This window comes from Vanessa cardui, chromosome 22, assembly GCF_905220365.1.
Source record: "Vanessa cardui chromosome 22, ilVanCard2.1, whole genome shotgun sequence".
Classification (NCBI taxonomy): Eukaryota; Metazoa; Arthropoda; class Insecta; order Lepidoptera; family Nymphalidae; genus Vanessa; species Vanessa cardui.
The window spans coordinates 3,110,275-3,127,125 of record NC_061144.1 but is presented as its reverse complement, the minus strand read 5'-3'; the positions used below and the strand labels follow the sequence as shown (position 1 = coordinate 3,127,125).

At 33.6% G+C, this 16,851-nt stretch overlaps 2 protein-coding genes across 2 annotated transcripts in view; both read right to left on the bottom strand.

Annotated features, from left to right (window-relative positions):
- Positions 1 to 451: 451 nt before the first annotated feature.
- On the bottom strand, positions 452 to 2,258 carry LOC124539339 (serine protease inhibitor 77Ba-like). The gene has a single exon (XM_047116703.1). The coding sequence runs from the start codon at positions 1,858 to 1,860 to the stop codon at positions 625 to 627; it is 1,236 nt and encodes a 411-aa protein (XP_046972659.1). The 5' UTR covers positions 1,861 to 2,258; the 3' UTR covers positions 452 to 624.
- A 1,899-nt stretch (positions 2,259 to 4,157) lies between these two features.
- Positions 4,158 to 16,851, bottom strand: part of LOC124539177 (ATP-dependent RNA helicase DHX30-like) — a 32,344-nt gene continuing 19,650 nt past the window's right edge. Inside the window, exons 11-22 of the mRNA XM_047116475.1 lie at positions 15,387 to 15,546; positions 14,661 to 14,815; positions 13,987 to 14,150; positions 12,390 to 12,470; positions 11,239 to 11,311; positions 9,262 to 9,398; positions 8,572 to 8,760; positions 7,764 to 7,928; positions 6,328 to 6,529; positions 5,563 to 5,761; positions 4,892 to 4,962; positions 4,158 to 4,375 (exon numbers count right to left, since the gene is read on the bottom strand). Of these exons, the coding sequence (XP_046972431.1) occupies positions 4,174 to 4,375; positions 4,892 to 4,962; positions 5,563 to 5,761; positions 6,328 to 6,529; positions 7,764 to 7,928; positions 8,572 to 8,760; positions 9,262 to 9,398; positions 11,239 to 11,311; positions 12,390 to 12,470; positions 13,987 to 14,150; positions 14,661 to 14,815; positions 15,387 to 15,546 (1,798 nt within the window). The 3' untranslated portion in view covers positions 4,158 to 4,173. The remainder of the gene's footprint in view (positions 4,376 to 4,891; positions 4,963 to 5,562; positions 5,762 to 6,327; positions 6,530 to 7,763; positions 7,929 to 8,571; positions 8,761 to 9,261; positions 9,399 to 11,238; positions 11,312 to 12,389; positions 12,471 to 13,986; positions 14,151 to 14,660; positions 14,816 to 15,386; positions 15,547 to 16,851) is intronic.

Here is a 16,851-nt window from a genome sequence, read left to right as displayed (position 1 = left end):
CATAATATCATTATCACATATTAATTGTCTCCTTATACACTTTTTAATGCTGCAATTTTATTGTTTAGAATTTATATAACAATTTACGTAATAAAATAACATTACCTGGAAAAGTTTTAAAAATGTATCTATTTAAATTATTAAAAATTAATACTCATTAAACATTTTGTTATCTGTTAAGATAATTTCATTGCATTCATTTACAATTTAAAAAAAAAATCATATTAAAAATGCATGGGTGCATTTGATACATACATACATTTTGGGTAACTTCAATATTTGTATCTGAATGCATAGATTATGTTAGTGATGCTTATTAAATATTTCCAATATAAATTAATTAAATTGTAATAGTTACCAAGCTTATGAGTCAATGATTGGCTGATTTTCCAAAAGTATGGCATCTCTCTATTCAGACAAATAAATAATTAAAAGTAAGAGATTCAACACATACTAATAAACATAACATTTATTCTTAACATTATTATTAAAATATTTTTAACATTGCTATAACATTATATCAAAGTTTTGTCATTTTAATTCGAGCAATAGAATACAAAACATGAATCCCAGCTTTGCACAGCTCGGTCATTCACTTGAAATTTTAGAATGTACTTTATTTAATTAATACAATGACGGTGTGTGGTAGAAACCACCAAATGCTATTGAATTAGTCACTTTTTCTATGATCAAGTAGCAGAATGGTCTGTTCGCTTCAAACCTTGTAATGCCAATTCGATTAGAAAATTCCGCACCAGTTACCGCTGATGCCGTTGTTCCTTCTTCCGTTACTTCTATTTCTGCCTTATGTATGATTTTAGAAACATGAACAGGTACACGTGTCATCAACGGTAATCTTGCATTTCTTTGGTCAAATAAATCCCTGATATTCATTTTTTTGAGGGAATCCGTTAAGGTAAGACTTGACTCTATTTTAAATCTGGGTATAAAGCAATCGACTTCATCATCAGCATATTCTTCTACTGAAACTTTCAGTTCTTCGAACACCGCATCAAAAGAGATGTTTGCTAAATTATAAAACATTTGATTTATTGACACACCTGTGTTAGGTAACATGATAAGCATAGACAAACGATTATATTGTCCATATGGAATCTCTATCACACGCGCTTGTAATGACTCAATATTGGCAAATGGGTATGTGTGACGATTGTACATCATATTAACCTGACCCAATTTATTCCCATGACTATCATAGAAGTTTTCACGTTTGGTTAATGATGCATTGAATGGTACCGTCCACTGTCCTTTAAAATACAATGCACTTATTAAAATTAAGTTGGCATTATCCAAGTCACTGCTCTCTACCAGCTTGGATATACGACCTTTTGTCACAGTTGATATCGCTGCATTGATCAACTGTGCTGTTACATTAGAGTCTGTAAAATTAACACCTATCATTCTAGTATCATATTCTTTTGCTGAATTTTGGAAATCTATTAAAGGAAAACTTCCTCCATCGACGAATAAAGCATTGAACTTCTGCAGTTCCACTGTGGTTGTATTGACTTGGAGCCATTGAGCGATATTTTGATATTCTTTTCTCACAGCTGCTCTCCGTTTTGGTAATATTCTCAAAGCCTGACAGATTTGTTTTAGTGTTTCGCCGCTCGCACCCTCGGCTATCACAGCCAGCACAGTCCACACTGTGATCGGTGAGATAATCAAATTTGTACCTTTAGGCTGCGATTCCGCCGTAAAATAAAGTAGTTCCATGGAAAAATTTCCAATTTTTTCCGTCAAACCTGAATGAAGGTTTTTATTTATCACATCAACGGACTTTTGACTACTACACAGAGTTAAAAAAATTAAACACAACAATGTTACAGGATCACGCATTTTGATATATTTTTTTTATTTTAAAACAATTTATTAAATTTCTTCCTGTCTTTATTTACTTAAAATGTTCGTTATTTAATTCGCGTAACTCATGTTAAAGGCATCACGAGCGAGACTGGGCAATTGAAATTGACTTAACTTAAATGTACTTCGTCTGTGACTATGTCCGCAGACGTCACGGTCAACAATCGGCAACTGGGAAAACCCTATTTATAATTTAAACCGGTTCTCATTTTTCTGTTTGTTTGTTTATCAAAGTCATACATTGATTTCAACTGTGTAAGTTTGGTTTTATAATTTATATTAATAGGAAATAAGCAAGGCAGTGTGAACTATGAATGAGCAGTTGAAAACTTGAAATGATTAAATTGAAAGTTCAGTTTCTAAGTTCTAACATTAATTTGAGATTTTTAGACATTTTTGACATGTAAAACGTCAGTGTCATAACAAATACAGAGTTACGACACAAAGTTGGTTTATGGAGTCAAGATATAAAATATTATAGTTGTGTTAAGTATCTCATAAATACGGTTGTCAACAAGAAGTAGCAGCCACAAAACTGTAAAAAATCTGATTCCAGAAATATAATTAATGTTTAATATCATATTATATTAACAACATGTTTATAAGATGAAACATCTCATTAGATCTTATTAAAACAATGTTTTAGTTGATAAAAGCTTAAAAAGCTTTTTTTTTTATGTAGTATGTAGACTGATTTACATAGTTAGACAAATCTCTCTTTTTAAATTCTAATAAAAGAAACGAACGTTATTAATAAGCGCATTTCTTCAAATTAGTTCCAACAGAGCCCTCTATAGATTAAACAATATAATTATATATAATTAGTTCATAAAATTTGAGGGATACTACAAAAATGCCCGTACACTCCTTACGCAAAGAGTATACAAAAAACTGTCGCTATAATTAGCGAACAAAACCAATGATTAATCTTATATTGGCTTTCAAATAGTTCTTGTGATTTCTAAATATTAATTTTAAATACAAGAGAAAAGCTATGTTCTGTCTTAATTAAACGATAGTAAAATAGTTATCGGTTTTATAAAACACATAAAAATTCAACAACAAGCATATATAATATTATAAAACAAAATAGCGTTCAAAATAATGACCATTACTAATTTAATCATACATAACTGTTTTCCTTATCAATGTGCGAACTTTATTGTAAAGTTTTAGATTACGGCCACGCGTTTATGCTTTTTAATTAAAAAAATAAAACCACACATAATAAGCATACGAAACAGGTAATACTCAAAAAGTTAAAATATTATTTAATAATCAAGTGTTCTTCTACAGCACTTTTGAATCGTAATTTTACAAAATTAATTTGGATTGCACATTCCACGGAAAAAAGCCGGCTAGAAAGTCAGTACTTTTTTTTTTACTTAGTTTTACCTACTTTTCAAAATTTGAAATATGAATTAATTATAAAAAAATATACTACATTGTTTGAAAGGCGACATTTATACAGCGCTTTTTAATATATATTTAATTATTATTTTTGTATTACTCCACGGCTTAAAATAAAATATTTGAATTTGTTTTAAACCTCTAGATAAGTAATTTCAGGAAGTATTGTTTGCTTTAGCTTTCAAAGTACATGGGTTTTGAGACTTAGGTCATTTTGCGTGGTATTTTGTTACTGCAAGTATTTGGTAATATACCACAACGAAGCCAGGCGCGCACTCTATTCTAATTCTTGATTTATATCTTGAAGTGGCAATACTGTAGAACCCGAATCGAATCAATTTAAAAAATCGACACATTTATATTATTGTCTAAATTTTATTTAAATTGAATCATGTTACTGTGATTTAATGCTATTGTCGATATATTATCAAAACATAGGAAGGAAATCGTAATTCTCACTGAACTTATCGCGTAGTTCGCGGAATACTAGTTTTTTTTTTAAAATTTATAATACAAACTTTATAGTACACTATTTCAATTCTTATTAATTATCGCACAAATTTAGATATTACTCGTCAAGTGTCAGGCTTGGAGCTCAAGCTTTCTTAATAATGATTTGGCCGTGAAAGAGAAACAAACTTACAAACAGACAGACAGTAGAATTGGCATATGGCAATATTAGTAAAAAGAAGTTCCCACTTATATATGAAAATCCTTCGCTCATAATCTCCGAAAAAAGTATATATGTGTTTTGCAATAAATAATCAGGCTAAAGCAATATATTTGTATATTTTTATCGCATAAAAAATTGACTGTTTCGAAATGTCACTGGCCATAAGGGATTGAAAAAAAAAACAATTTAATTTTTAAATATTTGGTTTATCTATTATCATCTGACGTATTTTGTATGTGTTCCTTGTCAGCCTCGACTAGTATTCTGCCCAGGGTTTTCACGAGTCTGGTCTTGAATCTCGACGTTAGAGTAATATCATCAAATTCAACGTTTCTGAGATCCCGTTCTATGTAGTATTGGAGTGTGGTGCGTAACATTTCCCTTGCTTTCAGTATTAACTCGGCTTGACTGTAAAATAAATTATAAAAATAACAGTTCATAATTTCCTACAGCTAGGCTTAAGTTCCCTCTCTTTGAGAGCCGAGATAGATCAGTGGTTAGAATACGTGCTTCTAAACCGATGATTAAGGGTTCGATTCCAGGTAAGCACCACTGAATGCGCTATATCTCAATAGATAAACAATGTAATGATTAATAATAATTAAAATATATAGAAATAGAATAAGAATAATGTCGTGAGGAAACCTGAACATGTATACATTTCATGAAATTCTGCCGCATTAGAGTAGTGTGGTGGAATAAGTTCCAAAACTTTTCCTCAATGGGTGAGGCATTAGCCCAGGATTGAGATACTTTTGGGCAGAATGATATTTCTTTTTTATTTGAGAAGGATTGAAGCTTGATGAAGTTATATGGTATTGGATTTGCCAATATCAACAACGTCATAAGTACCAATCTTCTATTTAAAAAAAAACAACTAAATTCATCGCTCTAAGTCTTTCATAATATACACAGAAAACAAACCCAGTAGGCATTTGAACTGCGAGCTTGTGTTTCGAGTGATACAACTCAGTTGTTTCACCATTGCTTCCTTCCTGTAATAAAAAAAACACTGATTAATTTAAACTATTCTATTCATATATCATTTTAAGGGAACTCTAATCGCACTATAGTTGCAAGGCCACGAGATTATGCGGAATAATAGCTAGTTAATTCATCCCATGTGGGCGTTGATTGTTATTTAATATATATTTTGTATGAGTAAAAAAAAGTAAAGTACAGTCCATAAATTTCCCACTGCTGGGATAAGGTCTTCTCTTCCATTAAGGAGAGGGTTTGAAATATATTCCACCACGCTGTTCCAATGCGGCTTGGTGGAATAGCGAGCATATAGGCCACCTGATGGTAAGTGGTCACCGTCACCCATAGAAAATGAAGCTGTAAGAAATATTAACTATTCCTTACATCGTCAATGTGCCACCAACCTTGGGAACTAGGATGTTATGTCCCTTGTGTTGTAGTTACACTGGCTCACTCACCATCCAAACCGGAACACAACAGTACTGAGTACTTTTATTTGGCGGTAGAATAACTGATGAGTGCGTGGTACCTACCCACAAAGCCCTACCACCAAGTAAACGTTGCCAGTCGAATAAATGTTAAATTATATATTAAACTGACTCAGATATACATACCAAAACTTCTTGCTTTATATCGCCCGTAGAAAACAGCAAGACCGCATGAGGCGATATCAAAGATGTTCTATAAACGACCAAAGCTCGTCGTTCCGTCGAATGGTAACCACCAAAGTAGGTTAGAAGTTGGGTGTTGAGTTTGCTCTTTTTTATACCGTAGTTGACACTTTCGCTTCCGATGTGAGCCCTTTCGCCTTTACTGTGAAATAAAGAGTAAAGTATTATATTACATCGATTATTTTAATATCATAATTTGGTATATAGTAATTTTATCAATTAAAATTAATAATAGCTAAGGAGGTGATAGCTTTATATTTAACTAGAAGTCTCGCACGGCGTCGTTTGCGTTTTAGGGTGTTGGTTGTAATGTATTAGGCTAAAAATTTTCGATTTAAAGTTTGCTTCACACAAAATTTAATCAAATTCGGTCCAGCGGTTTGGTCGTGTCAAAAGGTTTTTATTTTGATTGTATTTGTAATATTTTTTTTGTTATTAAATAAATAAATAACAATAAAAAAAATCCAACAAATCTATATATTAACAATTCTTTGTTATGACAAGGGTTTAAAAATGTTAAGGTAGTTTTATTCATTTACATATGCCATAATCAGTAAGACTTTGTATTAAACTACTTATAGAATACAGATTAAAACCTTTTTTCATCATCAAGTATTCAATGCATTGTTGTTTTCTCTTTCTGACAGTATATTTTCTCTGTCTATCTTTTTTCAGTAATATGAATTTATATAAATAAATAAATCATACCTTGTAAATACACCGACGCCAGTCATCAGCTTGCCCTTCGTTTTGACGTGTTTCCTTGTAACCAATAACGAGTTTGAACCGGATAGCAATATGGCGGACGTGAGTTCGTCTATATCGGAAAAGCGATTTAGCTCCGAAACCTCCATCGTGCGCTCGACTATTCCAGATTTGAATAAATGCTCTAAGTGAAGGTTTGATATCGCTGGAAGATAAACAAGGTATTATATTAAGTTTATTGGTTATTTGTAACAAGGGAAAGGATAAATGAGGTCATCAGTGGCATATTTTATACATGTACATAACAGATTATACAACATTTCTTAAATTATGAATATATAATTTTTGTTGCATTATTCAATAATAGTTTTACTTGGTGGACTTTATTAAATAAATTTCTTCCTTATCTAAGTTATATAACCGCTTGATTATACGAAGATCGCACTTTTAATAATCTTATTATTATTCTTATCTAGCTGGAGCATCATCTAAATTTTATTTTTAACAAAAGCCTTGTCAACCTAGCATGAGCAGTATGTACTATTTACGTTATTGATAATACTCTAGACCGAAATTAATATTAATTATAGTCCCACAGATAATATAAATTGTAGTTTTCTGTTTCGTATAAAATTACATATAGTACGACACAACTTAGATGTCGCATCGGCAAAATTCGTAAAACCGATCGCATCCGAATTGAGTACGCTATCCCAAATTATCAAAATTTATTTCTCATGCGAATATGATCTTTGCACAAATGTAATAACTTGTAATATCATATGACCTAATACATTCGTCAATTCGACACGTCGATTTACATGCACTTGCTTTCACTGACGCGAGAATCTATAGCGACGAATAGCGTCGAATGGCGCGATAGGGAGCTATTTCTATTTGTTGTGTAAATCGGCAGTAATCGGTTTTATTTTCATTCCGTTCCATTTTCCGATGCTACATCTAATTTCTGTCGTACTATACATTCTTATCAGACATACGGTCTTCTTTATTTATACATATATATTTACGCCATTCCGGAATGGAAATTTGATCCAATTATTCCTAGAGTGTCAATTGTGCCCTTTATTTACACTGGCTCACTCACCATTGCTAACTGTCAAGAGAGTAGACATGTGTCTGATATATCGAAAGTAATCTAAAATCCGATGACATCGGATATCGTTAACGCATTTAAAGAACAATAACATTAAATTCATGAAATATTAGCCCCATCTCTCTTTAACTTAAAATTAGACCTATATGTGAGAAAGAGATGAAGCGAATGTTACGATTTCGATATTATAACCGTTCCATCTCTTTCTCACATATAGAACAATGTTAAGTTGAACAAAGACAGGGCGATACCTCAAATCGGATGTCAACACCGATATTGATCCGTGTGGTATCTACTCTGAATTGGAAGAAGTATATTCACTCACATTTCACGTAATTAAGTCTGTCCTTCCGAAGTCCATACTTCTCGCACCAGCGATCCACAGCATCCCAATCCTTCTCCTCTAACATCTGCTCAAATTCATCTTGTATCCAGTGCAGCGCCGCGTGATCCGAGGTCTTACTGAACTGGCGTTTAATATTGCGTATCTCTGGAAAATGGGAGGAATTATATGAAAGTTAATTGTTTTATATTTATCTGTTGTATCATCGGCATTTTTTGATGCAAACAAAAGGGAAGTAGAGTCTATATAATGTGACGTCATAATGACGTCTCCGCTTATGTTGGTAATCTAATATATATTTCACAAGGATTAGAGACACAAAGCTCTATCAAACTCGGGGGCAGGGCTCTGTGTAAGTCCGTCTGGGTACACACAATCATCAGATATTCTACCACCAAAAAACAGAACTCAGTATTGTTACGTTGAAGGGTGAGTGAGTCAGTGTAACTACAGGCACAAGGGACATAACATTAGTTGACAAGGTTGATGGTGTATCTATGGGCGGTGGTGACCACTTACCATCAGGTGGCCCATATGCCCGTTCATCAACATATACCATAAAAAAACACTGACGTTTAGAATTGCATCAAGCACCAGTACATTTTCACGTGCCTAAAAAATATTTATGTTTATAATTCTTAATGTAAACATTAACGGCATTGACACGGATTTTGGTAACCTTTATGTTATGTCCCTCTTGCTTCTCTGCCATATTACAAATTATAAGGAGGATTCTGGAAACTTCTTGAAAACTTCGAGGATTCTAGAATAACAACATATATTTCCGTACCCTCTCGTCTCTCGGGCGAATTCCTAAACAGGTCGACGTTATCAGAGCAGTGCGTGGCGATATTGGCTACGGGCACGGCCCCGCCCAGCACGGCGCTATTGAGCACGCAACGAGCCAAACGCGGGTGTAAGGCCATACCCGACAACAACGACCCTAAACGGGTCATCTGTTCCAATGGCGTTAGGGCACCTGGAAATAATGGGAACCCATAACGTTAATTATGGAAACGTTAAAGATATTTTGACGTTTTGAATGTTGACAGCTGTAAATTTAAAGCATACGTATTAATCATAACTGTTTGTAGTGAATACTGTAATAGAATCAACATAGCCATAGTTGGAAGGCGAGCATCTTAACCGATAATTGCGGGTGCATAAATCTCATGCTCGGCGGTGTAAAAAAACATCGCGAGGAATCCTGCATATGTGTAATTTTGAAAATTCTACCACATGTGAATTCCACCAACTCTCATTGGAACAGCGTGGTGGAATTTATTCTAAACCTTCAACCTCAAAGGGAAATAATGCCTTAGCCCAGCAGTGGACAATTTACAGGATGTTACTGACATGTAATATAACTGTAACATAGTCTGATATAAGTAAAGAATATTTGTTTATATTTCTGCTTTTGGGTATCTGGATTCCTTATAGTTAGAAAAAATATCAAGCAAAATACAAGACATATAATTACCAAGTTCTATGAGATCGTTGACGGCGAACTGTATAGCTTGCTTGCTCGGCGGCTCCGGCAGTTGCGACAGGAAATTCTCAACCTTATCGTCTTGGGCGTAAGACTTACAATCCAGTACTGTTTGTTCTAACGGTATCCTGGGGATGGAAATTTCTAGAATTATTTATTAACAATAGCTATTATATCCACATAAGTAAGTGGTACATATACTATTTCAAATGATATATTATTATATATGTTTGAGGAACTGGTGTTAGATATTCTATATATTTTCTGTTCCTTGTTTTTGATGAGTGTGCAAAATTTCATCATAATTGGTTAAAAGCATAAATTTTAAGAAACGTACAAAATTATTATTACATTTATATGTCGGAAAAAGACATGAGTCGGGTTGGTTGATGTTTATAACAAACAATATTATTTGTTTACATTAATTATTATGAATTATATTTGATTTGTACATATTATAAAAGTTATGAATATTGTATTTCTTGTAACGACCAATCAGAGCGAAGCATTTGCCTCAGCGGGCTCGAGGCGCCATCTAGTTGACAGAGGTTGAGACAGATGTATGGACAACTTTGAATATCATTTGTTATTGGCCGTATCATTTTGGCCGTATCATTTGTTTGATTAGAAAAAAGGGACAGATCATGCTCGGTCTTGTTACTCGATAAAGCGAATGAATGGATGAATGAATGAAATATACTTTATTGTACAACACAAATAAAAATATAGAAAGACACAGAAAAATAAAAAGTAAAATAAAATTAATAAAATACAAAAACGAAAAATAAAAATAAATAAAGTAAAACTAGTTTTAACGGATTTAAATCGGGTATATTAATTATTTTTATCATCCCGATGTTTCGAGCACTTTACAGATTACTAGCCTACCCGTGACCAACGCTTTTTCAATGCGTAATAATCGCGAAAATCTAAGACGACATTAAATAAATAAAGTATTAATTTCTTGATTTTGTATTATTTAAAATGCTATAAAAAGGTGATAGCTGTGATTCGGGCTTGTTTTACCCCAATGACACTCATGAAGCCCGTAACCATTGACAACGATGTCAACAAGAGTGATGTTTCTCCGACATATACAGGGTTATTGGTAACTCGACGTATATCCGTTAGGAGGGGATAGGGGTGACTATTTGCAATAATTTTAACCCCCATATGCATAATCCAAAAGTGAACCATTTTTGAGTTCTCATGTTTTTTTAGTTATTTTTAAAAAATTGTCAAAAATGCAACTTCAAAAATTTATTACAAAAAAGTTTCAATTAAAATCTACTTTTTTCTTTTGTTTTATAAAAACGATTAAACACTGGCTATTCGTCAATATTTAAACAATAATTATCGGTTCAAATTTAAAAATGCGAGGCGGAAAACGAATTTATTTCAATATTTTATTGATTTTTTTTCCTCAAAAATGCCTCAAAATCTAAAAAAAAACTATGAAACTTGGCCTGCAGATTATTTTAAAAACATAACCGTTTTCTTAGCTTTCCAAAAATGTATAAAAAGAAGGAAATTATTTCAAATAAATCGATATAAAATCACCAGAAAGGATGCTGCAAATAGTCACCCCTATCACCTCCTAACGGATATACGTCGACTTACCAATAACCCTGTATAATATTGTTAACGTGTTCTACATGGACAGAGTCGAGATGGCCCAGTGGTTAGAACGCGTTCATCTTAACCGATGATTGCGGGTTCAAACCCAGGCAAGCACCGCTGATTCATGTGCTTAATTTATCTTTATAATTCATCTCGTGCTCAGCGGTGAAGAAAAACACCGTGAGGAAACCTGCATATGACAAATTTCATAGAAATTCTGCCACATGTGTGGATTGGAACAGCGTGGTGGAATATGTTCCAAACCTTCTCCTCAAAGGGAGAGGAGGCCTTTAGCCCAGCAGTGGGAATTTACAGGCTGTTGTTGTTGTTTGTTGTTGTTCTACATACCTTAGAATCTCAGGAGTCGTGTGTGGAATGAGTTCCTCCTCTTTGTCTTTTGTGTACATTCTGTAGCAGTGACCTGTTTAGGATATTACTATTAATTGATAACGTTTTATATTACAATACTATTATTTAATAATTTTAATATTTTTCAAAAAAAAGTTGGACTACGATGAAGAATGGTACCAACATTAATAGATATTTGGGTACTGTAGGTAAGTAATTTTAATAAGCTACATTGGGAACTGAATTATTATGTCTTTCTGATTGCAGTTACACTGGCTCACTGGCCCTTTAAATTGGAACACAACAATACTGAGTACTGCTGCTGTATAGACATTTTTAACTTTACCGTTTCATAAATTCAAATCATTATACAGATAATAAAAAAGCGAGAAATCAATACCTGTTGACTTCCAGGCAAGATATATTACATACATAATTATAATTAACTAACAGGACTGTAATTTTAAATGTTGAAAAAGAGTTACTACCGAACTACTTACCGAAACGGTAGTAACTTCAAATATAGTTGTTAAATGATTCAAAAGTGCTTGAAAAAATAAAGCCTACTGGAATAAAGTATTTTTGGTTTTTGGTGGTTAGAATATCCAATGTTGGTATATATCCCAGTGGACTACCACATAGCGTCATGATCGAGTGAAAAACGGTAGTAACTTCACTTAATATAGTTGTTAAATGATTTAAAAGTGCTCGTAAAAGCCTACTGGAATAAAATATTTTTGGTTTTTGGTGGTTAGAATATCCAATGTTGGTACATATCCCAGTGGATTACCACATAGCGTCATGATGGAGTGAATTGTGTCTTGGTGGTAGGGCTTTGTGCAAGCCCGTCTGGGTAGGTACCACCCACTCGTCAGTTATTCTACCGCCAAACAACAGTACTCAGTATTGTTGTGTTCCGGTCTGAAGGGTGAGTGAGCCAGTGTAACTACAGGCACAAGGGACATAACATCTTAGTTCTCAAGGTTGGCGGCGCATTGACGATATAAGGAATAGTTAATAATTCTTACAGCGTCATTGTCTATGGGTGATGGTGACCACTTACCATCAGGTGGCCCATATGCTCGTCCGCCAACCTATACCATAAAAAAAAAAAAATTATAAGAGTATATAAAATAAGGGTGCGGTCTGACCTGCGCGTACGCGGCCCGCTCGTCCGGCGCGCTGCGCGGCGCCCGCACGCGACACCCACACAGACTCCAGGCTCGCCGCGCCTGCGCACACACACACACACACACACACACTTAAATATAAAATTTTAAATATGAGACAACATCACATACATTACTCTGATCCCAATGTAAGTAGCTGAAACACTTGTGTTATGGAAATCAGAAGTAATGGTACCACAAACACCCAGACCCAAGACAACATAGAAAACTAATGATCTACATTGACTCGGCCGGGAATTGAACCCGGGACCTCGGAGTTGCGTACCCATGAAAACCGGTGTACACACCACTCGACCATGGAGGTCGTTAAACTTACAGTTCTACCTTATTATTATTGTAATAATCTTTTCACTAATTAATTATTATCTATGTAACGCTGTGTACTCCGGAATAAGTTTCAAAGACTTCTAGATCCCATATTAGTGACGTCATCATGACGTCAATAAAAACATTGCTACGAGCAAACACACTCCCCACCTCACCGACTGAGTCCCATAAGAATACGCTAACAGAGCGAGTGCTAAAACTTCAAGACTGAGTCTATTACGGTTACATTGTAAAGACCAGTAGGGTCAACAGCAAACGACATATAGACACAAAGACTTTGAAGCTTCTCGCTCTTTAGTGGTTGCAATTTTAATGAATTAGTGTAATTAAACTGTTTCTGTTTTTTTTTTCAATTCACACATCTGAATCCTAAATGTAATCTATACTAAAATCATAAATATAAAAGTAACTCTGTCTTTCACAACCAACCAACCGAATTTGATGAAATTTTGAGTGAAGCGAATTAAAACTCTAATGAAAGACATTAGCCACTTTTTTTGCCTAAAACATGACAACAAACACCCAAAACGCAAGCGGTTGAATGTTTGTTGACGTTTGTGTTTAGTCCATTTAGTTCAATCTTATGTAAATATATCAAATTTAATAAAATTAAGTTGTGAATAGTCGAATTTTTCATATTTTATTACATAAATAGTTTAGAATACTAACAACTATTTTTTAACTATCTTATTATTAACTCTTAAAGTTTGTGTTGTTCTAGGTTAAGGATTAACAAGGAAATTAATACAACTATTCTTGACTTTAAAATTCAATTGAGTTTAGTGTCTCAAACGTACCGATCAATCTCATTCGTGTCTTCTCCATCCTACGTGACATTGGCAAAATAATCTGTGCCCTGCTGACACAACTAAAAGCCATTAAACTAAGAATTGAACTTGTAAATAATATTTTTTTGTTGACGGTATAGTCGAGATGGCCTAGTGGTTAGAACGCATGCATCTTAACCGATGATTGCGGGTTCAAACCCAGGCAAGCACCGCTGTTTCATGTGCTTAATTTGTCTTTATAATTCATCTCGTGCTCAGCGGTGAAGGAAAACATCGTGAGGAAACCTGCATGTGACAAATTTCATAGAAATTCTGCCACATGTGCATTCCACCAACCCGCAGTGGGACAGCGTGGTGGAATATGTTCCAAACCTTCTCCTCAAAGGGAGAGGAGGCCTTTAGCCCAGCAGTGGGAATTTACAGGCTGTTGTTGTTGACGGTACCCGTGCCTTCCTTGATGCGATTCTCTTTGTGCGCGCCGCTGTCTATGACGTGCACGACGTCCGGTATGGTGATAGATGTTTCGGCAATATTCGTCGCCAGTACGATCTTCCGGACGCCCGGCGCCGGCTTAGCGAACATTTTCGTTTGGTCCGATGTTGATAATCTGTTGTAGAATCAGAAAAAGTTTATATGGAGAATAGTTGTAGTATAGTATGTATTTATACTTAGATATATTTTTGTTCATTTATGATTGTTTTAGTTTAAGGGCTTTTGATTAAGTAAAAATCTTCATCGTACAATGAGAAATATGTCGAAGTTCTAATAAAAAAAAGCACTAAAAAGACAATTACATTAATTAACTTCTTATTTTGTAGTCAATTGTAAAAATACGAATGACATTAATAATAAAAATTATATGGCAGATATAAAACATCAGTCGTAAAAACTCGGATTTGAGACATTTTTATAAGAAAATAGATATATACAAGTAAAATAATTTTGCAAGAGAAACGTGTCATTCAAACGTATAACGCAACGATACTTTGAAAGTTAATGTCGAAACTTAAAATTAAACAAAAAAAAATATATCCTTAGTATCAATAATTAGAACCTGACTAGTAAATTTTAAATTACTTAAAGAGTTTTTATGTAACATTGTAAATTATTAACTTACCTGGAATGCACTGGCAACACCATGTGTAATGGCGAGTTGTTGTATAAATTATCTAACAATTGTTTCGTTTGTTTTATTTCTGCCCATCCAGGTAGGAACACTAGAATGGCACCTTCTGACTGAGTTTTATCAACTGCATTTATTACATCGACTATCTGTAAAATGTAATATTTAATTTATTAATAGTACGTGTTACTCGCGTTTTAATGACGTCATGGTCATCATACGTTAGGCAGCAAATAATAATTATTATAAACTTTTTACCTTAAATTTGACAAATCAAAATCATAACATGGTGTAACTATTCAATATATAAATAAATTATTACTAAAAATCTTGAAAATTAAAGTATTATCATATTATATTTCTTGGTGGTAGGGCTTTGTGCAAGCCCGTCTGGGTAGGTACCACCCACTCATCAGTTATTCTACCGCCAAATAACAGTACTCAGTATTGTTGTGTTCCGGTTTGAAGGGTGAGTGAGCCAGTGTAACTACAGGCACAAGGGACATAACATCTTAGTTCCCAAGGTTGGTGGCACATTGACGATGAAAGGGATAGTTAATATTTCTTACAGCGTCATTGTCTATGGGTGATGGTGACCACTTACAATCAGGTGGCCCATATGGTCGTCCAACAACCTATACCATAAAAAAAGAAAATTCCTTGTTTTTGTTATTTATTATCTATGCAAGTGTCGTAGTAAAAGTATAAAATTTAGTTCACCTCTACACAGTCGATTTGCGGTTTTCCATCAGGCTTCGTACAATTCTCGTGAGTCCAGGAAAGATTTAAATTGAATTTCTTCTGTATATCTTCCAAGTTTGATATTTCCACTGGATACGTTTTCCCTGGCACTTCTATAATTGGACAATCGTTGAAATAACTAGAATTATACAGAAAAAACACAACTTATAATAAATCAATGATAAATAAAAAAAAAATTGTCATTGTACAAGATTAGTTAAATTTAAACTCAGTTCAGACGTAGATTCTATAGAGAAGAACCACAAGAGAAAATTAGTAGTTAACCCGTCAATTTAGTAATTAATTTTTGACAGTTAACTTAAAACATAGCTGTTGTGGATTGCATGAAAGCATTTATAGATTCCTCTATACATTTCAATACAGGAACTTTATATATATATATATATATATATATATATATATATATATATATATATATATATATATATATATATATATATTTTAAAAGTGGTTTCTATTTAGAACAAAAATCCACTGACTTTTCATACACTTAAATTGTGTTTATAATAATTAATATCTTAAGGAATAAGCTCTTAAAACAAAGAGGACTAGCCTCCTTAACTCAGTAGAATATTCAGTTATAGTATGACACAAATTAGATGTAGCATCGGAAAATGCAATGGAATGAAAATAAAACCGATTAGTGCCGATTTACACAACCAATAGAAATAGCTCCCTATCGCGCCTTTCGACGCTATTCGTCGCTATAGAGTCACGCGTCAGAGAAAGCAAGTGCATGTAAATCGACGCGTCAAATTGACGAATATATTAGTTCATATGATATTACAAGTTATTACGTTTGTGCAAAGATCATATTCGTGTGAGAAAATAAATATTGATAATTTGGGATAGCGTACTCAATTCGTATGTGATCGGTTTTACGAATTTTGCCGATGCGACATCTAAATTGTGTCGTACAATACTTTTATTCTTATGCCACAGCTAGTTGTTGCCCTAGAGTTCAAGCTTGCTTTACATCAAACTTCATCAAATTCGGTTCAATAATTTGGTCGTGAAAGAGCGAGTTTCTTTCACATTTATAATATATATGTACAATTATTGATATTCTAATAAACAGATATGTTATACCCATACTAAACAACAGAAAAAAGTGTGCCGCGCCGGGGACCGTTTATTTTACATTTCGTTAGAAGTAAAAAGGATAGTTTGATAAAAACAATAAGTTAAAAGGACAACTAGATGTTTTAATTACGCAAAACGTATAACTACATAATTATGATGTATTATAACGTATTACTGGCACAATTATCATGAAAACGACTAAAGAGAAACGTTCCAATTAGGACGTTTTCTAGTCTTCACTTTTTACGCGTTAATAACATATCTGTTTACTAGAACATCATTGTATGTATACATGTAGATTACATAGAAAAATCAAATAAAAAAAAGATAAGAAAAATAT

Excerpts from the sequence above, each read along its gene's own strand:
- LOC124539339 (XM_047116703.1), bottom strand. The coding sequence starts at position 1,860 with ATGCGTGATCCTGTAACATTGTTGTGTTTAATTTTTTTAACTCTGTGT.